The sequence below is a fragment of the Ammodytes marinus genome, assembly GCF_949987685.1.
Source record: "Ammodytes marinus genome assembly, chromosome: 13".
Classification (NCBI taxonomy): Eukaryota; Metazoa; Chordata; class Actinopteri; order Uranoscopiformes; family Ammodytidae; genus Ammodytes; species Ammodytes marinus.
The window spans coordinates 22,490,642-22,513,288 of NC_137217.1; the positions used below are offsets into that span (position 1 = coordinate 22,490,642).

The window sequence follows — 22,647 nt, forward strand, 5'->3', positions numbered from 1 at the left end:
CTGCTGAATCTGCATGGTCCAAACGTCTCAGCTGCTGATGCACTGGCAGTCAGATTGCAGGTTGCTGTATGCACACGACCATGGGGGCATATGACACATTCAGGACTGAACTTGGAAGTAAAAGGATCAAATATGATTCTGACTTCCGCATTTTTATTTGTATCTGCATTTCTGTCTTGCACACACAAACTTTAGCTGATGGCTGTCTCCTCTGCCTGCTGCGCCCAGGCCCACTAGACATATTGAGGTGTACAACATTTTCATGACTGGACCAACACGACCAATTATACATCCAAGGGTTCTTATCACATGCGCACAAACCCACTGTTTTATGTTGTATGTACATTACATGATGAACAAACGCAACCACGACAGCTAGTATCTAACCTTGTGCGTCAATTTATATTAAAATGTCAGCTTAGAGACTCGCGATGCTGCTGGCTGCAAGCCTCGGAATTCTGCAGTAAAGCAGGAGGGGCAGAATTGGTATTCTATTGGCCCGCACAGAGGCTAACGTGAAACCAATTGGTCAGCGATCCCACACTGAGGCGCTCCGAATTATGATTGGTCAGCTGCTGTGAACGGTGGGCGGGTGTAACTGGCCCTCGTTTTCCTCATCTGCTTGAGGCGGCGCTTCTTTCACTGGCGGAGTGGTGCGGTTACAGCAGCGAAGTACTGCGGCAGCCAGCAGAGCCGCGGAGGGAGATCAGGTCCTGAAAAGGCAGCTGTGCGGCTCTTCAGAATCACCGGTCTTTCACCGCAAGTATCAGAGAGCAAAGGAAGGGATCGCATCCCCGCGTGATGCTCCGCTTGAGACAACATTTCATTTGAAAGACGTCTCACGAAGGGGGAAAAGATTGTAGCGAATCTTTTTGAAGGTTTGAGAGACCCTTTGTTTTAAGCATTTTGGTCAGACCTATTATTAACATCCCTGACGTCTTTCCCCCTTGCTCATTTTTCATTTAAGAAATCCTGACAAAAACTGAGCATATTCTCTTTCATTTTTCAAGGCAAGGCATTTTGATATAATTCAACGTGAGGGGCTGACACCTCTCAAGCCGTGCATCACCTGAGAGGAGAAGAGTGACTGCGCCAACATGGGGGTAAGAATGACGAATCCATTTATTTTTTTTCTCTTCTTTTTTTCTTTACTGCGTTTTAGCCCAACTGAAGTGGCCTGTATAAAAAGAGCGGTAGCCTGATATCTCAAGAAAGGGCTTCAAAGGGAGCCGTGATGTCATTTTTTCCTCTATAGAAATCCCGTTCGTCTGAATGACATTGACTGTAATGCGGAACCGTGTTTCACCCTGGTCTCCTTGACTGCGACAAATTGATGTAGCCAGTAGCTCCCATCTAGTGCTATCTATAAAGCATCGGCATTTAACTGCTCGCGTTGATTCGACTTTAGACTGGTTTTGAATTGAATAGAATATTATATTATATGCTGGTGGCCTTTCATTTGATTACATTTCTGAAATATCGGCTGGAATTGAAAGTGAATGAAAACGGATGATGGAGGCTCATAGTCGGTGTGTGTGGTTTAGAGGTTGTATGTGTCATATGCATTGCAGGCCTTACTTTGCCTATAACCTTGCCAGCCATGGTAGGCCTAATCGGTTTATTCTAACCGAGAGCTGTGGTGTATGAGAGAGGGGGGAGGGCACGCCTGTTAGAAACCTTTACTGCTCATCCTCCGTTATCCCGGGGTTTAAAAAAGGGAGTTTTGTTTCATTTGATGACATAAAAAGTACATTTTGCTCAATGACTTTATCATTGACGGATGGACATAGGGTAAGCTACATTGACCTCCCTCATGCCCTCGATGCCCCCCATCCCCCGCCATGTCCTTTAGCACTGCTTTCTCTCCGGTCTGCTCATGCGAAGCATCCGTCGATGGACCGGAGAGATGCTGTGCCCGTCGCGTCCTTGCGGCGGACGGAGGCAGCGGAGGAGACTCATCATCGACGACCCTTGCGTCATAATGCGGTTACCGAGGAATAAGCGCCTCACCAGCTTACTCCCCCTTTAATGTGGGACTCGATCATCTCCCCATTCAAACACACGCTACTGATTAAGAAACAATAGCACGTTAAGAGCACGACGATGTGCTCGTTAGAGTGTATTTTGTCGGTATGGCTTCTGAGATGTCTCCTCGACTATGTGCACTGTTAAACCGTTAAAAGCATCTTATCTCTTTCCGGTGAGTGATTTAGATAAAGGCATTAGCTATACAAAATCATCAGGTGAGGCTGGTGGGAAAACACGGCGCTACTGGAAAATGCCATGGTGCAGATGATACCAGTGCCGACGTGAGCGATTGCGTAATTTCTTCTCCAACGCCATTCTGCGGAACATGTTGTATTCTCTAGCCGCGGCCTGTCTGCTGATTATGCGGTGGCGTGACACTGCAGACATGGACCAAGCGGTGCTAAGAGATTTATGCAGCCGTAGAGGCAATGCAATCCGGTGTCATCGCACTGACACCAGATGATGTGGCCCCCGCAGCATCTGTCATTTATCTGCTTGGAGATGCGGGATTTTGAGGGACAGAGAGCATCCGCTCCATTTCGGGTCTTCATTTAGATGTGTAAGCCAACGCAGCAGCATAAGTGGGCACTGCGTCAAAAGGGATGGGAGTGTAAAAAGTGCTTACGCAGGTAGCTTACTGTTGCTGCTGTGTGGAAGATTCATTGAAGCAAGCAGTGTGAGGGAGCGATGCTGAGTGGTTTAACATTTCGGAAGATGCCACAGCTCACGAGAGATTGATACTATTAAAGAGAATAACAGCGTCCCTGGCGACGTGCGAAGGGTGTTTCCTTGCGTGCTGAGGTCACCCTGAAATGGAAAAGGGATGGATAGATGGGGGAAGGGACAGAGTGAGGGATAAATCAGTGCACCCTGCATCTGATATCATGCGTCGCTGGTTGCCCACACTTCCCCCTCGCTTTTTCTATCATTAATAAACGAATTTCTCACTGGCGCACTGTGAGATGGCACAATGGCTGTCCTCTCCCAAGGCCGCAGGGGCATCGCTGTCGACGTTCCTCCTGCGTCAAACCAGGGGCGGGGCCTATGCTGTGGAAATTCCCTGTCAAGAGCTGTGATTGGTTGGCACGAGGAGCCACGCAGAAAGGACAGGGCTCTAGAGGAAGTAGGGATGCTGTAAAGTAAAGCTTTCTGAAAGACTAGTTGGACATCGATCATATTTTGTCTAGTACAAAGATAGGTGGGTAGATTGCTCAACGTTTGGCTTTCTGCATCGATGCGGCTATACATTACAGTGGCTGATGCTGATGTGATGTAAAGCTGCACACAGGGACTGACAGATGGTTTTCACCTTCAGAAACGTGACTCTACTGAGAGAGAGAGAGAGAGAGAGAGAGAGAGAGAGAGAGAGAGAGAGAGGACAGATAAGTAGTGATGGTCTGCAGGTGTAGAGAGAGAGATTTAAAATGAGGGATGAGGTGTATGGAGAGGGAGGGCTGCCTGGCTGTATATCCTGTTACAGGATAATGACCTGAGGCTCACATTACCGTGGCTCCTGTTTCCTCTTGCTGTGCCTTGTGGGATTGGCTATCAGGGAGGGGGGGGGGGGGGGACAGATGGGATAGGGAGAGGAGGGCTGTGATTGGTCAGATAATCTTCATAGGATATTGACTGAAGCGTTAGTGTGGTGGTGGAGGCTGTGGAGCAGTAGAGATGGTGGATTAAAGAGAGATGATATTGTTGTAGTAGTAGCATTGTTAGAAGGTCATACAGGTGATGAGGGGTGTGGCTGAGCTGCTTTTAATGCAGTTTGGTTAGAGTCAAGAGACTTGGAACAGACTTAATAGTTCCGTATGTCATGAATCATAATATAAAGGTTTGTAGAACAGTGTGTACTTTTATTTTGTCACTAGTGAGGCATGAGCAGTAATGGATTAGAAGTTAGAAGGTGTTTGTGGAAGGTAGTTGAGGAGTTCTATGTGTGTGGCCTCTGCAGAGGCCCAGCCCTCAGTTTGGTGCAGAGTGCTGCACATCCCTCCCCACTGCACCTGATGCTGATAGGCTGCACTGTACCACAGTGGATTTGTCCCACGCATTACACCAACCAATAAAAAATCATCTTCTTACAGGATCTGATTAATATGGTCTCTCTGACCGCACAGCCAGCTTTGACTCTTTGGCCTAGGGGTCAATAAAGGTTAATATGCTGACCCTTTGACATGCTCCTCCATTGTCCCCTACAATTCTCTGGAGGGTCTCTTATCAATAGATACCAACCGTAATGAGGACATTATCTTTAGTGAGAGTACTGCTAAAGGATAGAGTCCAAATTTCTCTGGTGCCTCAGCAAAAAAAAAATAAAGCTGGAGTTTTCCTCCTTGCTATTGTGCGACTAACAGGACAAAGCCTGAGCTGTGGACTCAGTAGCAGCTTGTGTAATGCTAATGAAATGGAAAGGTCAGTGCTGTCTCCTTCATATGTTGCTTTAAAACACGATGAGAGAAGACACAGTGATTGATAAGCCTAACGGTTTACCAACATGAACATGCTGATACTCTCTCCCATAATAAGAGAGATTCAGTTAGGTTGCCTGACTACAACGACATGACTAATTCAGGGTGTTGTCCTGGATATGTGTGTGTGTGTGTGTGTGTGTGTGTGTGTGTGTGTGTGTGTGTGTGTGTGTGTGTGTGTGTGTGTGTGTGTGTGTGTGTGTGTGTGTGTGTGTGTGTGTGTGTGTGTGTGTGTGTGTGTGTGTGTGTGTGTGTGTGTGTGTGTGTGTGTGTGTGTGTGTGTGTGTGTGTGTGTGTACTTTCCTTTGTGAGTATAACAAAGCCCAAAGTATAATACTAGGAAGCCACTTTGGACAGTGTTTTTTTTAACACAAAAACAGATCATTTTACACCTCTTGCTGCATTCGATTAGTATTTCATTACCATGTAAAGCTGCCATTCACCGAGAAAGTTACAGCCTTCTTCAAATAGTTAGGATTCACAGTAAAAATATATCCCAAAGTGAAAATCTGATAGATCAATGGGTGTTTGGTTTAGTTAGTTTGGCTTAGTGTAGTCAGCAGCTGTGTTCATGCACACATGCACATCTGCACATTCCTGTGTGATCTGCTGCCAGCTAAGGAAACCTAAGGAGATCTCTCACATCATGGCAAGATTACCATGTTCGCTGCAAGAACATAAAGATAATCCATTCCAGACCAGACTACATTCACAAACACATGACAAGAGACACAATGCAAGTATATCCCTCTGACCTCACTGCAGTGGACAGTGCATTGTAAAGCACTTCAGATATACAGTTACACTGTTGTCTCTGTTGTGGCATGAATAGATGAAAATGATGACAAGGCGGACAGATGGACAATAGGGATTGGAGTAGGGGGTTGGTGGGCAGAAGGGGTTTAATCTTAAATCAAGATGCTCTGTTGTGTCAGTTGTGTCTCTTGCTTTGGTTTCTTTTTTCTTTTTGAAGAGAGGACGACAGATGATTTGATTTAATCTCTCTCTCTCTCTGTCTCTTTTTGTTCATGTGGTTAAGAGATTATGATTTTCTTTAAGGGCTCTTCACACTCTTTTTTTAAAATTATTTTACACATATTTACACATATTTAGTATACTATTCCATTGGATAAATCCATCACGTGTACTCTTACATGTGTTGTTCAATTGTAACTATCACAAGATAATAAGACAATGTTGGCAATCACTGAACATTTGAATACAATCTTCTCCTAAATATCTCGACACAGTCTCTTTTACAAGATATTTAAATCCTTATCATCCGTTAAAAGTAACATCTAGTCGCCATCGCCATTCTCCAAATTATATGGTACATTATTTGGACCTCATGATACATGTGGCGATTGCATTTATGCCTTTTTTAGAATGGCAGAGATATCAGAGTAGGGAGAGAGACATACACAAAGAGAAGAAGAAGCACAGTGGGCTAATCCAGTATAGTAATCAGACTAGCTAATCCCAACAGCTACGTCCCTAGGTCCCCGGCCTGAGCCCCCTACAGTGGCCCAGTGGACTGCTGCAAGAAACAGCAGATGGCTCTAAGACCTTGCAAGGTCACACACAAAAACATTCATTTGTGCATGCATCAACATACACCACACACATAGTAGAATGTCTAAAGTAAAATAAAGTTAAAAAAGGAGCACACATTTGAACTCACAGCACTTAGATGAGTTAATAAAAAAAATACTACATCTTTTGACATGTTCATAAACATGTTTTAAAAGTATTTTTTTTCCTTTTTTAAACCTGCAGTATGTAGAATTTTGGGTTTTATTTCCTAGCAGATTTTGTAGAAAGTAATTATAATATCCATAAGTACATTTAATTTAGTGCATAATAGCTGAAAAAAAAGTTTTGAATTATTATTTTTTCCCTTAGAAAGGGTCTCATATATGTCCATATTTCTGCATATTTTGGACCAAGGCCTAGTGCCGCCATCTTGAAAGTGTCATAGTTGGAATGTCATCAGGAGCATTGTTTAAAATTTAGAATTGTTCTTGTCCTTGAAGGCCACTGTAGCTTCTGTTATTATTCGAAAGGGGTGGGGTTACCCAGGGAGTGTTGCATTCTAGAACTTTGTAGAACTTTCTTGATGATGTCATATTACACACTGCACCTTTAAGTAATTCATAGAAGAGATAGAGAAGGACAGCAGAATCATATGTTGTGTATTTTGTGCTGTTTGGCTGTACATCCCTCTGACCATGACGTGGCTCTCTTGTGATCAGTGCAGAAGAGCTCTGTACAAAAGAGGAACTGTTGTCTCACATGTAGCAATGGAAAAAAAAACATTTTCATTACGTATGTTGCTAAATGAGAACACGGTGGTATTGTTCCCACCCACACACCACATCCTCAAATGATTTCCACATAGAGTAAGGCCCACAAACAGTATTCAGGCTTTTTGAAGAAGAAGAAGTATCCATATACTGCACATGCCGGCCAGTTCATCCTGTTTCAGGAGTCAACATGCGTGCAATGAAGAGAAAAAAAATCATATCAACCCCCCCACAGTTGGTGGGCATGCCTGGACCGGTTTCCCTAACTTTCCTCTGCCACTCCTAGCTTAAGCTTGTCACTTAGTGGGTACATGATGTGCCCAATATATCAGAACAACAGTATCACTTGATTCAACTCTGCCAAATGCCATGTCTGCCAAAATAAGTTACAGCTATGTAGCTTTATGGTTTAAGGAGTTTTCCTTGAACATGCCCATTTGCTTAGTTGAGTTAGGAAAATACACCGTTAACTGCCACTACACTTTTTTTTCATATTATTTCCCAATCACTAGGTGTCTCTCTCTCTTAATCACTCCCTCACTCCCTCTGCCGCAATGCGTGTAGCCGCTGCACATACGGACCGTAGCCAACACAGTGACTCACCTCTGCTCATGGAGGAAAACGTGCGCACAAAAACACACAGCACCTCCTTGAATGAACTGCCTGTCTGTGCTTTACAGCAATACAGTGTCCATTTACAGATCCATAAATTATTACTGGTCCTGGATCACATCAGGGGATCCTAGGAGTACTAAGCCACTGCTGAGCTTCATCACCATGCCAATGGCTGTTACAGTTGCCATGGTTACTTGGCCCTCCAAAACACACTCCTTCATCAGAGTTGTTTCACAAGGACAAAAAGTGAGGTTAAGTGCAGTTAGCAAGAGTAGGCCTGCAGAATAATTTTTGATCAAAGCAAACAACAAACAAACAAACAGACCAGATACCTCTATTTTGGAGCATCGGTTGAATTGAATTATTGATAAAGTATAAAGCCGATTTCTAATAAGCCAACGTGTAACTGGATGTGGGAGATTAATCCATGGAGGAGCGTTCAGTGTTTCCATTTCCTGATCATGTCAGAGATGTGTCTGTCTGTCCGTCAGTCTGTCCATCAGTGTGCCAGTGGGAGAGCGAGCGTCTGTAATTCTAGCCACTAGTCTCAGTTTCCTGCCTCAGAACAGAGGGAGCTCATTACATTAGCCAGAGCTGTGTGAGGCAGCTGGACACCCACACAAGGTGCGCACCTTCATGTGATTTGCAAATGAAATGATACTCGACATAGACTTTTTTTCACTGCTGTCAAAAAAAACAAACAAACTATCAAGATGGAGTAAAAAGAGAGCCACGTGCTGTATGGAGACAGATAGCCCTACAAATAAACAGATGAGAAGATGAGTAACACCTGCAGTAACACTTCATCAATTACAATAACAGGTGGCAAGTCAAGTCAAAGTTTATTTATATAGCACATTTACCAAAATGCTGTACAGGCTTTGGTATAAAGTATAGTTTGAAGGTTTTTACACATTGTATTAGGTTGGTAGGGAGTGGGGGTGGGGGGGGGGGGATTCTCAGTGAATCATACTGCTAACTACTCATTCATATCCTCAAATGCGCATACGCTTGAGGAGGGAGAACATAATCTAGTAGCATTTTAGAACTTGTGCTCAAAGTGACGCACACTCAAAAACACATACGTAAGTGAGGTTGTGCAATTTGTTTAGAGTGGGATCAATGTGGGTCAAACCCGGACACAGAGCCAGCAGACAACGACTGCTGGTCAATATCTAATTAGAAGCATGAGAGAAGGGTGACAGCAGCTCTCCCCCTCCCTCCCTCGATCCCCCCTCCCTATCAGTCCCCTTCCACTAACTGCCTCTCTCTCTCTCTCCTTATCAGTCCCCTTTAACCAACTGCCTCTCTCTCTCTCTTTATCAGTCCCTGCTTCTCACCTCCCGCTGACATCTCCCCTTCCATGTGCCCAATCGGTCCGTCATCCCCCCCCTACACACCCATCTTTCCGGGCGTCTACTTTTCACCACATATAACTTTGTTTGGGACTCTTCTCCACCTCCCTACCAACAACTTCTATTGTCTGTGTGTGTGCGTTTGTGTGTATGTATGTGTGTTTCGTCATTGTGTGTTTGTGAGCGAAAAAGAAAGACCCGTGTGTGTCCATATTTGTTAATATTGATTTTGGCCCGCATGTGCTCAGAAGAGCAACATTCCTCATTGTCTGTAGAAAATCTAGCCAAACCTGTTAATCTTTGAGATTATGGCGCCTATTTGACACCTGATTAGAAGCTATCTAAATCTGCAACATTTCTTCTCATTCAACACCTTTGATTTTTTTAATAGAGATATAGAGCCGTCATTCAGTCAGTTAATCTACAATAATGCATACAGGTTTACGTCAATGCACCCGCTTTCTCAATCACACACACATCCTGGGGCTGTCTCAGAGGGGATGAGCAGCAGTACTTTTCCACTACCATTGGTTATTGCTTCATGCGGCCTATGCCTCGTCAGGCCTGCCCAGTCTTGCAGGCCTGGAGATTTGCTCACCTGCTCTTTTGTTGCAAACCTCCATGTGTGCATACACATGTTTGCATTTGTGCGTAATTGCAGGCAGGTCCCTCCCAGTGACATGCTTGAATGAATGGGTTCACTGTTTGCTTTGAATTCAGAAGTGGTCGTTGAGCAGCCCACACTCCACAATTAATGAAGTGAGAGTTGACATCCACATGTTTCACAATCACCTTTTTTTTTGTCTTTTTAGTTTTACAACGACAAACCAGAAAGACGGGTCTTTGCAATAGCATCGTAAAAATTCCAAAGGAACTAGCATGATTTTACGATAGTTAAACATGACTACAGTGCAAATACTTGAATGGGAAAAGCATTGGCAAGTAAACCGTTGGTAGTCACATTTTGTCGCACTGCAGGTGTGTGTGTTTTGGTGTGGTTTGGGTGTGCGAGTTCCATTATAGTTATCTTCAATCTAGTTCATACTTCCTCAGTGGTGCTTTTGTAAATTTGCGTTTGGTAAGTGAACAAATTTCAACCGAACGGATGAGGTTTTCAGTAAACATTCATATTAGCAATATGTCAAAGGACAGATTAGTTTCCCCCTGTGTATTTCATGTCTCTACTTTTATATCAGATGCAAACCAAGTAGTCAAGTTGTGGTGACCTTTACCGTAGGTCTACTACCCAGTTGTACCACTAGAAGGTGTCTTTTTTATTGCAGTATAATTCAGTACACAGTTGGTTTTTCATCAGTGAAATCTTAACATTTCACCTTATCGTCTAAACTTTGGACACACTTAAAATAATCTCACCTTAAGGACTGTTGTCATTGATTATAGTTTCACAGGTATTGATGTGTGTGTTGATTTAGGGTAAATTGAGTGGCTTCCATATAAACTGGACTCTACTCTGTCATGCTTGCAAACCACTGCCTAGAGCCATTGGTTTATATCTGTATATATTGATCTGCTACTGAGGTCAGTTTCCTTTCTGACTAGGTTTGTGTCAGCAAAGGGCCTGTCCACAGGGACCCACACGCACCCGGATTCTTGCATCTCCGTGTCACCTTTGACCTTTGATAAGGGACATTAGGGACATTTTCCTTCAGTACAACGAGCTAGAATAACAGTTATACAAGCCAGAAGGGCTACAATGTGCAGTGCTGGAGAGAAATCAGGGGGTTATTAATAGTCCACTCACAACTAGTTTAACAGCATAAATACATTTCTGAGGGGGCAATTATGGTAAGGAGGGTACCTCGAACAACAGGCAGTGCAGCGAAGCAGACAGAAGAGTTCAAGGATATTGGATGTGTCTCTCTGTGTGTGTGTGTGTGTGTGTGTGTGTGTGTGTGTGTGTGTGTGTGTGTGTGTGTGTGTGTGTGTGTGTGTGTGTGTGTGTGTGTGTGTGTGTGTGTGTGTGTGTGTGTGTGTGTGTGTGTGTGTGTGTGTGTGTGTGTGTGTGTGTGTGTGTGTGTGTGTGTGTGTGTGTGTGTGTGTGTGTGTGTGTGTGTGCATGCACTTTGAGTAATCTTGTCATCAAAGTGTCTCGGATGTATCTGATCTAATAATTTAGAACATACTAGAATCTATTCAGGAAAGCCTTTTATGAATGAGTATTTAATCTGTTTGCCCGGTCCCCCCCTCTATTATGTCCTTAATGCATGATGCTAGATAAATGTAAAAGATCAGGAAGCAATTAGTTGAAATCTACAACCCTTTGCACTCGATTATGTTTCGACGTGTCCGTTGTTGTGGACATTAGGATGAGAATGATTTGATCAGTGGAGATGAGAGCAGATAGCAGACAGAAATGCTTTAATGTGTGGAGATCAGGGTCGCTCTTATATAGATTTTTTTGTTCAAAACACAACGGAGCTACCAGGCTAATGCATTAACCTGTCATCCCTTCGAAGGGTTTCTAAGATAATAGTTTTATTTTTTTATATGAGTCATTTTCTTATACCTTCCTCATAAACTGAGAATAATTGGTGTTATTACTTTCTGAGAAATCCAGGTTACTTCACAAGGCCACTTCACAAGGTTACAACATTATTTGTATAGTAAAAGAGGGAAACCTCAAGACAAGCCCACTGGCTTACTATCTGTCGCTGCTCAGTGACTGTAAATAATGTCTGAATGCCAGGCAAGACACCTCTCTGAACAATGGAACCATTTAATGTATTTTCAGAGACAAAAGTTTGTCTTATAATTAACTTAATGTACATGTACGATACCAGAGAACACTTAAGATTAATTACCAAGGCCCACAGGCTACTTAACTCCTTAATCTAGTCCAAAGGCATGCGTAAATCATGTGTATGTGTCTGTAGTATGGGCGGTCAGACAGTTACCGCGTTGCCACCACACAGGACAAAGATGACCGATCCCCCAAGAAGAAGAAGGGGGAGAAGAAGGACATGGACGAGCTGAAGAAGGAAGTACCCATTGTAAGTAAAGCCTTCTTCTATCTCCGAATATTTGTGGAACTGAATGTTGTCACTTTGATCCCACACCCCAGCACAAGAAACAGACACCTGGGTCGCCGCCATATGTGGCTGCCCTGATACCCTTATCTCTCAGGTGAACTGCATGCATGGAGTAAAATGACCTTGTATGCAATTAAGCATATTGGATGTTAAAACTATTTAAAAAAAATATTATCAAATAGAATCATGATTCTTGTTTTAATTTAGGCTACTATATTATACAAAGTATCCTTGCCTGCGAAAAATAGCAACTACTAAACACATTGAACTACACAAAGTACTAATTGTCTCTGTGTCGTTTTTCTCCTTCAGACGGAACATAAGATGTCCATAGAGGAATGTTGCAGGAAATACCAGACTGATATTGTCCAGGTGAGTTTTCTCTCAGTATGTACCCCTATGTTTGAGGCTGTTTCTTCAGTTCGCCACTAGATGGCAGAAGGGTACTACTTAAAATCCCATCCAAAAGCCCCCAACCATCACTCCAGTAGCATTCTATAAGGAAAAATGAGAATGTAACAAACTTGAACCAATGTCTGTTTTTTTGGTTGATTTTGTATTGGTGCTGCACACTCGCCTTGCCTGTTTTAACTCCACATCCCTACTTCCTCTCTGTGTGTCTTCCAGGGTCTGACAAATGCCAAGGCAGCCGAGTTTCTGATCAGGGACGGTCCCAATTCCCTTACCCCTCCTCCTACCACCCCGGAATGGGTCAAGTTCTGTCGCCAGCTGTTTGGTGGATTCTCTATGCTGCTGTGGACTGGTGCCATCCTCTGCTTCCTGGCCTACGCCATCCAGGCAGCTACTGAGGACGAGCCTGCAGGAGACAATGTAAGCACATCTCACACTCTCTCTCTCTCTCTCACACACACATACACACACGCGTGTGCGCACACACACACACACACACACACACACACACTAACACACTCACACACTCACACACACATATGGTCCGTCTACACCTCATTAACACCACAGTCACACTCAGTGCCCTCCCACAGCCCACTTATGTCTGACTTTGTCTCTCTATCTCCCTTTGTTCTACAGTTGTACCTAGGTATTGTGCTTACCGCTGTCGTCGTCATTACTGGTTGCTTCTCATACTTTCAAGAGGCCAAGAGCTCCAAAATCATGGAGTCCTTCAAGAACTTGGTGCCTCAGGTAAATATGTGTTCGCTCAGAAGAAACCAACTTATGTGTAAAAGCTTATTTTGATTGCCGTATGTTTCACCAGAGTTTTTTTTTCTTGTGTTTTTACTAACTCCCCCTTCTATGAGAGAACCATGTTTCTCTAAATAACGTGGAACCCATTATGGCGTATTTTTTCTAACCATCACTGATGTCTCCCTTGCAGCAAGCGTTGGTGATCCGTGAGGGTGAGAAGGTGCAGATCAACGCTGAAGAAGTGGTGGCCGGAGATCTGATTGAAGTGAAGGGAGGAGACAGGATCCCTGCTGACATCAGGGTGGTTTCTGCTCATGGCTGCAAGGTACAAACAAACACACACACACACACACACACACACACACACACACACACACACACACACACACACACACACACACACACACACACACACACACACACACACACACACACACAACTCTCTCCAGGTTTGGCTTCTTGATGCATTCGGCAACATTTATTTGATTTGATTTGATTGATTTTCACCTTTTCTGTTTCTTTCCCATTAGGTTGATAACTCCTCCCTAACAGGCGAGTCAGAACCTCAGAGCAGGTCACCTGACTGTACCCATGACAACCCCTTGGAGACCAAAAATATCGCTTTCTTCTCCACCAACTGTGTGGAAGGTACGGCCAACCAAGCAGTAGTATCACTTTTGCTTTTAATCTTTTGTGTGCCTGGCTGCCTGTGCTTTGATTTCAAGGCACCAAATTCAGCCGAGTAAATTAAAACCTCATCCAACGAACAGAGTTTTTTCCTCTTAGACCAGAATGTCATATGCGATCGTAAATTTTGTATTAGAGAATTATAGGAATAACAAGACAAATACTGATGTGGCAAATTATAATTAACCGTGTTTTATTTCTGCCCTTTTTTTCAAAACCAGGCACAGCCCGCGGCATCGTTGTCTGCACTGGAGATCGCACGGTCATGGGTCGCATTGCTACTCTGACCTCTGGCCTGGAGAGTGGCAAGACCCCCATCGCCAAAGAGATCGAGCACTTCATTCATATCATCACAGGTGTGGCCGTCTTCTTGGGTATCACCTTCTTCATCCTGGCCATCATCCTGGGTTACTCCTGGCTAGAGGCTGTCATCTTCCTCATCGGCATCATCGTGGCTAACGTGCCTGAAGGGCTGCTGGCCACTGTAACTGTAAGTGGGAAAAGTAGTTCAGTTTTCACTAAAACTTCCTATATTTGCAGACATGCTGATTTTAGTGCTTACTTTGTCTATACTTTCATTAGTGTTTGTTTGTAATTTATTGGCCTTAAAAAAACAGAGGTATTCTGTTTTTTTAGCTTCAAAGTGAAATACAATGATAATGTTTTTTTTTTAACATGAATGTATTTGTATTTGCAGGTATGTCTGACCCTTACTGCCAAACGTATGGCTAAGAAAAACTGCCTGGTGAAGAACTTAGAAGCTGTGGAAACCCTGGGCTCCACCTCCACCATCTGCTCTGACAAGACAGGCACCCTGACCCAGAACAGGATGACCGTGGCCCACATGTGGTTCGACAACCAGATCCACGAGGCCGACACCACCGAGGACCAGTCCGGTGAGTGAGGAGAAAGGCCTACAGATACCACTGATGAAACATATGTTACAACTGCAATGTTGATAAATGATTTTTCTAGAAATTGTGAAGGTTAAAAATTCCCTATACTCTTGTGTTCCTTCCGCAGGTGCCTCTTTTGACAAGAGCTCAGTGACATGGCTGTCTCTGGCTCGTATTGCTGGTCTATGTAACCGCGCTCAGTTCAAAGGTGGACAAGACCAATTCCCTGTCCTGAAGCGTGACGTGGCCGGTGATGCCTCCGAGACAGCCTTGCTCAAGTGTATCGAGCTGTGCTGCGGCTCAGTGAGGGCCATGAGGGACAGGAACAAGAAGGTGGCCGAGATCCCCTTCAACTCTACCAACAAATACCAGGCAAGTAACAGGTTGGATTACAGCTGTGGGCACAAGATGAAACCCAATATATATATATATATACATTTGATTTGATTTGATTTTTTTATTAGTTTGTCATGCATTAGCATGCCCAGCCCACAAGGGCTTACAAGACACCATTATGAACACACAGACAGAACAAAAACCAAAAATAGATGCTAAACAATACTTAAACTAATGATATAAAACCACCCTTACCTTTCATCCAGGCTTTAGTAACAACAAAGGCTAACTTATAAACATTACAAACACCACTTTCACAATGTCAAGGTCAATTCTTATTTCTGCTCTCTGTACTGTAGCTCTCAGTGCACGAGACAGAGGATCCCAATGACAACCGCTACCTGCTGGTGATGAAGGGAGCACCTGAGAGGATCCTGGACCGTTGCTCCACCATCATGCTTCAGGGCAAGGAACAACCTATGGATGAAGAGTTGAAGGAAGCTTTCCAGAATTCCTACATGGAGCTGGGAGGACTGGGAGAGAGAGTCCTGGGTAAGGATTGATAGAACTGGGGAAAGGTAGAGATGGATGGCCAAGGTTACTGAGGGAGAGTGGGTGACAGTGTACGTACACTATGACCCTCACCTGGGGTTTAAAGGGAGAGAAATAGGGTTTTGTTAAAGTCACAAGTATTTGGAAAACGACTGTCAGAAAGAATGTAATGCATGCATGCTCTTGTTTGACCTAAATCATTTGCAGTATGTCATAACGGTGGTGTACCAAAACCTCATAATTGAAGACTATGTATTGGAGTTATGTCAGATGTGAAGTAAAGACAGGGATAGAAGATCTAGGTTGATTCTTAGTCATTTTTAGATAAATCACAAATCAAACTCTAATTGACTACATTTCTTTTCCCTCCAGGTTTCTGCCATGTGATGCTGCCCGAGGACCAGTACCCCAAGGGCTTTGCCTTCGACACAGATGATGTTAACTTCCAGACGGACAACCTTTGCTTCGTTGGACTCATGTCCATGATCGACCCTCCCCGTGCCGCTGTGCCTGATGCTGTTGGCAAATGCCGATCTGCTGGTATCAAGGTGAGCTGCCTTTTATTTATTCTTGTAACATATATGATCTCATTATTCCTTACAGTGTTTTATAATAAGGTTCCTTTTCAAAGTACCATTGAGATCGCGTGATTAAATGTATATATTATTTGTCTTAGGTCATTATGGTCACTGGAGATCACCCAATCACAGCCAAGGCCATTGCCAAGGGAGTGGGCATCATCTCCGAGGGCAATGAGACAGTGGAGGACATTGCAGCTCGTCTCAACATACCTGTCAGCCAGGTCAACCCCAGGTAAGAAATCTTTACAGGAAAAAACACACACACACACACACACACACACACACACACACACACACACACACACACACACACACACACACACACACACACACACACACACATATACACATATGCTAAATTATGATGAGACCTAAATCAACCCATGTCTTTATTCAGGGATGCCAAGGCCTGTGTGATCCACGGGACAGACCTCAAAGATCTATCTCAGGATCAGATGGACGACATCCTGAGGAATCACACAGAGATTGTCTTTGCCAGGACTTCCCCTCAACAGAAGCTCATCATTGTAGAGGGCTGTCAGAGACTGGTAAGAACATTTCTGAGATTGTCTTCATAAAATGCCTTATAGACAATACATGTTTAGTATGACTTGAACGAGCCAGGAGTCCAGGCTTCACTATACTTTCACAACAGCAGATGGCGCTAGTGGTCCATTGACATTGCTTTACTGTGATATGGTTAGGTCCTATTTTGTAATACCAAAAGGCTTTAGTTTCACAAATCTGTTTTACAGAAATAAGATATTGTATATATAAGATACAAGATTATTATAGTGAGTGTATTTTTACAAAAAAAAATCTGATTAGTATTTACTCATTTTATATTATATGTTTACAATATATAGGTCCCCTTCAAATCAATTTACCTGGGTAGATTAACAATATTTAATCTATTCATTCCATATAACCTCATTGCTCCTTCTCCTCTCCCAGGGCGCCATTGTAGCCGTAACAGGTGATGGTGTGAATGACTCTCCCGCACTGAAAAAGGCCGACATTGGTGTTGCCATGGGAATCTCTGGCTCAGACGTGTCCAAACAGGCTGCTGACATGATCTTGTTGGATGACAACTTTGCCTCCATTGTTACAGGAGTGGAAGAAGGTGAGACATCCAAAAAGGGCCAAAAACAGGAACACAGAGAACCTTTAAAGGAAGAAAGACCTTATAATGAGGGAATCTCACAAAAATATGTAAGCAGAGGAAGTAAAATGTTAAGCCAAATCAATACTTAGTTTTTTTTCCCAGCGGATTAACCAAAAAGAAATATTTCAGAGCTCAGAAAATAGAAAATGTGATCAGTGGTAGTCTCAGGTGTAACTGTCTAGTTTTTGTCTCAAGAATCAAACAGTGGGACTTAGTACATGAGGTGACCTGTCTGCTTTTTTCTCCTACCAGGCCGTTTGATCTTTGATAACCTTAAGAAGTCCATTGCGTACACCCTGACCAGCAACATCCCAGAGATCACCCCCTTCCTGTTTTTCATCATTGTCAACATTCCCCTGCCCCTGGGAACCATCACCATCCTCTGTATTGACTTGGGAACTGACATGGTGAGAGCAGATCAAAAGATTCTTGTCTTTTTGTTTGTTTTGTTGCAACATGCACCCACCTCCATCACTGTATGTAGCTCCTGTTTATACGAAGCCTCACACTGCTCTAAAAAGTCACACTTCATTTTCTTTTTCCCCCTCAGGTGCCAGCTATCTCACTGGCCTATGAATCAGCTGAGAGCGACATCATGAAGCGTCAGCCCAGGAACCCATTCAGAGACAAGCTGGTCAATGAGAGGCTTATCAGCATCGCTTATGGACAAATTGGTAGGTGAAACGAAGATTGCTACAGCTGAGCCAAGCTCTGTACTGTGTCTTTGGTTGAGACTGAAGTTTGATCGCGGTTGTATGAAAGTAATTTAGGGTCAAAATAGGCTTTGTCTCCTATTGTTGTTCAAAAACAATAACAGCCTATCTGCAGTGTTTTGGGAGAAACTATATTATGGAAGAATAGAAAAATTAAACATCTTTAACTAAATCTCTCTGCATGTTTTCTTCCCAGGTATGATCCAGGCTCTGGGAGGTTTCTTCGCCTACTTTGTCATCTTGGCTGAAAATGGTTTCCTGCCCAGTCACCTAGTGGGCATCAGGCTCAATTGGGACGACCGCTCTTGCAACGACCTGGAAGACAGCTATGGGCAGCAGTGGGTAAGTGTGTCATTTGAGTTTGTTTAAGTGAGCTTGTAGGTTTGTTTTAAGGTTTGTGTGACCTTATCTTACTGTCTGACTGTCCTCTCCTTGCCCCTCAGACATATGAGCAGAGGAAGATTGTGGAGTTCACATGCCACACAGCCTTCTTTGTCAGTATCGTGGTTGTGCAGTGGGCTGATGTCATCGTCTGCAAGACAAGACGTAACTCCGTGTTCCAGCAGGGCATGAGGTGAGTCCAACAACCGCAAAGTGATACCAATATACCCACAGTTCATGTATCCTTTCCTATCTCAGCACTTAATGTATCTTTTTGCAAATGATCATCAGCAATATATGATCTAAATAAACAAGACACATATCTCACGTATTTGTTGTGCCACTCAACACAGGAACAAGATCTTGATCTTCGGCCTGTTTGAAGAGACTGCCCTGGCTGCCTTCCTGTCCTACTGCCCAGGCATGGATGTGGCACTCAGGATGTTTCCTCTAAAGTGAGTGATTACCACATGTGTATCACATGAATCCACTCTAATATTAAGAATTTTTTTTAAACCCTTGTTCTTTTCTTATCCTTTCCACAGGCCGACCTGGTGGTTATGTGCGTTCCCCTACAGTTTCCTCATCTTTGTTTATGATGAAGTCCGAAAACTTCTCATCCGCCGGAACCCTGGAGGTTAGTATTGACACCCATCGAGCTTAAGTTTCTATAAAACAAGTAGTGGTTATATGGGGGGGAGGGGGGGGGTAGTGTGCTAGACTATGTATTGGCTTCGTGCAGTCTTTGCTTATTGCGTATCAGACTAACGGTGATGTCAAGACTCCAGGAAGTTAATGTACCCAGCCAAGACTTTTGTCCCCGCACAATACCCATTGTAAAATATGAACTTTTTTTTTAACTCTAGTTTTATTACAGATTAGACACACAAGATCTAATTTGTTAATTATTTAGATTTGGAAGTGCTGGTACGCAGATTATGTTATCTTTGGACAGAGATTGGCTAAACTGACTGCTGGCAGTACACTCATATTTACCAACAGACATGAGAGTGGTTACACTGTTCTCATCTAACTCTCTGCAAGATGTTTAGGGTGGTTTTCCATCCACAAAAACAACAACAACATAACTAGTCCTGTAACTAATGCTTATTCAATGGAAAATCTTGAAACTGTTGTTAAACTAACCAAACTCTTCCTCTGTGTTATCCTCTCTCTCATTTGTACTCCAGGTTGGGTGGAGAGGGAGACATACTATTGATCGATGGAGCATCTCTGCTCAAACCCCCTACATCTTCCACTTATTTCTCCCCCCCCCCTCCCCCTGTCACTACATCCCTGGCAAGACACACCTCCAGTTGCCCCGCCCCCTTAAAGACAAAACAACGCTTTGAAGCAATTTTCATCACAACTGCCCCAAAGATTAAAAACAGCAAAAGCACCTTTACAACTTTCTACATTGACCAGCCCCCTCCCCGTCCCCTCCCTTCCCCCCCATCTCCTATGATACTCTTTGCATGTGTTCTCTCACTGCTGTGTACATAAACCAATATATCTACCAAACGGCAGCTGCATATTGTGTATGTAGATTTGAATGGGCTGAGGATACAAAGGGAGTGTCTATGCTCTGCAAAAAAAGGGCCATCCAGCTCCTTCCCCTCCCCAGTTGCTCCCCCTGCTCTCTCCCCCTCGTCTTTTCTCCCTACCTTCGTTCCTCTCTTTTCCCCTTCCTCGCCAACCCTTTGCTTGTCCTCCAATCACACACACACACACACCGATATAAAGATCACACAGTGAGAAGCCACCGCCGACACCACTTCGACTGCCACCTCTCGCCTCCGTCTCCTGTCTGTGGAGGACCAGCGGAGTGATCATTTCCCTGTCGTTCTTGCTGCGTCCATTTTTCCTTTTTTCTCTCGACGGCCACAGTGTTGTTGTTTTTTAATATGCGGGGTACGGGGGGGTTTCGATGATTTTACTTGTCCTTTTTTTATTTCTAAGACGAGAGGGGAGGTATGTGAGAGCTGCTTTTCCTCATTTAGGCCAAACAAAGCCCACCCCATGGCGTCCTGTCCCCCCCCCTCTCTCCCCCTTCTGTCTCTCACACCCCTCCCCTCCCCTGCCTCCCGCCCCGTTTGTCTCTGTTTGTGTGCACTGTGTGAACCATTGTCCGTGTTAATAACTATTACAGTACACCCCGCCCCCCCCCCCAAAGTTGGTGAATACAACTCAATCTTTCTGTGTGCTCTAGGAAATCTATATAATTCTATACTGAATTTAAATGAAACAATAAAAAAAACACATGTTGAAAAACAGCTCAAGAGAGGCATTCATGAAAAAGAACAATATTGGTGAGATAGAAAAAAATAAAGATTTATGTGTCTCTCTTTTGGTTTTTTGTTTGGTTTCGGTATTTTTTTGCTGATTTTTCAGGAGGCTACTCTAAAAAGCTGTAAAAGCAGAGCAGAGCAGGGTTTTAGGTCGTGTTTTTTTCAAAAAGACACCAGAAAACCAACCAAGGCTTTCAGGTTCCTGTCACTGCAGGTGTGCCGGTATGATGTGGTACAGTGTGCTGTGATGTGGTGAGTGGTGATGACGAGTCCACATGCCTTGGGGTCCAGTATCGGATCGGGTCCAGTTCCGGTTCAGACCAGGTCCTGGTTTAGCCCGTTCCGGCCCTGGTCTGTGTGCATGTATGTGTTGGAGACCAGTGAAGAGCCAGCGGTCTCAGGCTGGGTCTCTCTCAGATGACTGCAAGGGGTTGATATTCAAGAAGAAGAAGAAAAAAATTACACGACTAGTAGAACATGTGTGTCAAATCAATGAAACCAACACCAATAAAACATCTAGAACATTTAATACAACCTAGAACTGTCTGTGTGTCTTTCTGTCTCTGTTCTTAATCATTAAAACCACATTTAATTTAAATTTATTAAGAGAATATGAATCATTTTCTTATTTACTGTATATCCCTTACTCCTTGTCTTTCTTCCCTGCTCTCTGGAAAATCCCCTGGAATATGCATCACTCATCAAGGTTGCACATAATGACAAAATATGAGGAATTTGATTTAATTTCTGATAATACCTGCAACAAATAGTGCTCTTGTCAAGCCGGGTACATGTTTAAAACAAATTAAGACACACATAAGCAGTGCTAATTCATCTTTATGGTAAAATTTAATTTATGTAATTTTTTTAATTATAGGGTCTTAATAGTATTAATCCTTCTATACCAATGCATATTGGATAGCTTTCCACACAAATGTAAACCTTATAAAAGTTTTGCCTGAATGCAATATCCTTTATAGCCTATTAAACTCACCATTATTCCAAATATAGTCAAATATGATCTTACTCTTTTCCATCACACTTCTGAATTGATTGGCAAAATTCTCATATATGTGATGCATATTTGTTGAATTCAGTCATGGTGCACAACACAGCCGAAATGAGCTGAAGTAGAAATACGACAATGGGACGCCCCCTAGTGTTGTGAATTTATGTGCACTTCAAACTGCATAATATTAATGTGCCATAGGGGGAAGAGCTGGCAGCTGCTCAGAGTAATGCACCAAAACCACAGTGTCAATGTGTCAGCCTTGTCTGACATCAACGTTGATGAGTCCCAGGGTGAGAGTTGCTGTCTGCAGGAGAGACTTATAAAGGGAACAGTGCCCCACCACTATTCCCTGAAACTCATCTCTCAAGAAAGCAGTAACAATACATAAAATATAGGTTCAGGAAGGATTAATAAAAGTTATTTCCAAAAGGTTACATACTGCACATAAAGCAAGGCAGTATATATTTTACCTTAGGGGAGCAGACTGCAATTGTGACTCTCTGTGCCACAAGGGTCTTCTATTTTCAAGTAACCTCTTATTGCCCACCTCATACAGATATCAAATGAAACAAACAATAAACAGCTACTTAAGGTGAGAGATGATGGATTTGATGGTCTGAAAGCTCACTTTGCCACATCCTGTGAAAATATAGGACACATACTTTCAAGAGGGAAATAAGGAAACTTTGTGGCACCGCTCTACCATTCGACAATGATAAATGCAGTGTCTCCCGCTCATACATACACACAAGAACACACATGCACACCCACTTCCTGTCACTCTCACTGACAAACACACTCACAGTCTCACCCTCTCTAATTTCCCCTGTGTCTCTGCAGTGAGCTCACTGCAGTGCGACTCTCCCTACTCTCCCCCTCCCCACCCACCGTATAATAGAATATCGATCGCTCGCCTTTGCCGCAGTGTGTCTGTGGACGAGTGTGTCTGACTGGGGCCCTCCAAGGTCATTGCCATGGCAACCTGAGCATGGGGTCCTCGTGCTGTGCTGTCACAGAGCACAGGTCACGGAGGTCACGTGAAAAAAG

At 43.6% G+C, this 22,647-nt stretch overlaps 1 protein-coding gene across 2 annotated transcripts; it reads left to right on the top strand.

Moving 5' to 3' along the window:
* Positions 1 to 692: 692 nt before the first annotated feature.
* Positions 693 to 20,042, top strand: atp1a3b (ATPase Na+/K+ transporting subunit alpha 3b). 2 transcript variants are annotated; one of them, XM_080039947.1, is made up of 23 exons: positions 693 to 878; positions 1,011 to 1,103; positions 11,667 to 11,783; positions 12,135 to 12,194; positions 12,450 to 12,653; positions 12,873 to 12,986; positions 13,180 to 13,314; positions 13,520 to 13,637; positions 13,898 to 14,166; positions 14,374 to 14,572; positions 14,700 to 14,944; positions 15,268 to 15,460; positions 15,833 to 16,008; positions 16,137 to 16,273; positions 16,439 to 16,589; positions 16,996 to 17,164; positions 17,459 to 17,613; positions 17,757 to 17,880; positions 18,116 to 18,261; positions 18,363 to 18,493; positions 18,654 to 18,755; positions 18,846 to 18,937; positions 19,491 to 20,042. In XM_080039947.1, the coding sequence occupies exons 2-23, from the start codon at positions 1,098 to 1,100 to the stop codon at positions 19,517 to 19,519; spliced, it is 3,072 nt and encodes a 1,023-aa protein (XP_079896073.1). In that variant the 5' UTR covers positions 693 to 878; positions 1,011 to 1,097; the 3' UTR covers positions 19,520 to 20,042. The 2 variants fall into 2 exon arrangements, with proteins under 2 accessions (XP_079896073.1, XP_079896074.1); XM_080039948.1 differs by having other exon boundaries at positions 11,706 to 11,783.
* The last annotated feature ends 2,605 nt before the right edge of the window (positions 20,043 to 22,647 follow it).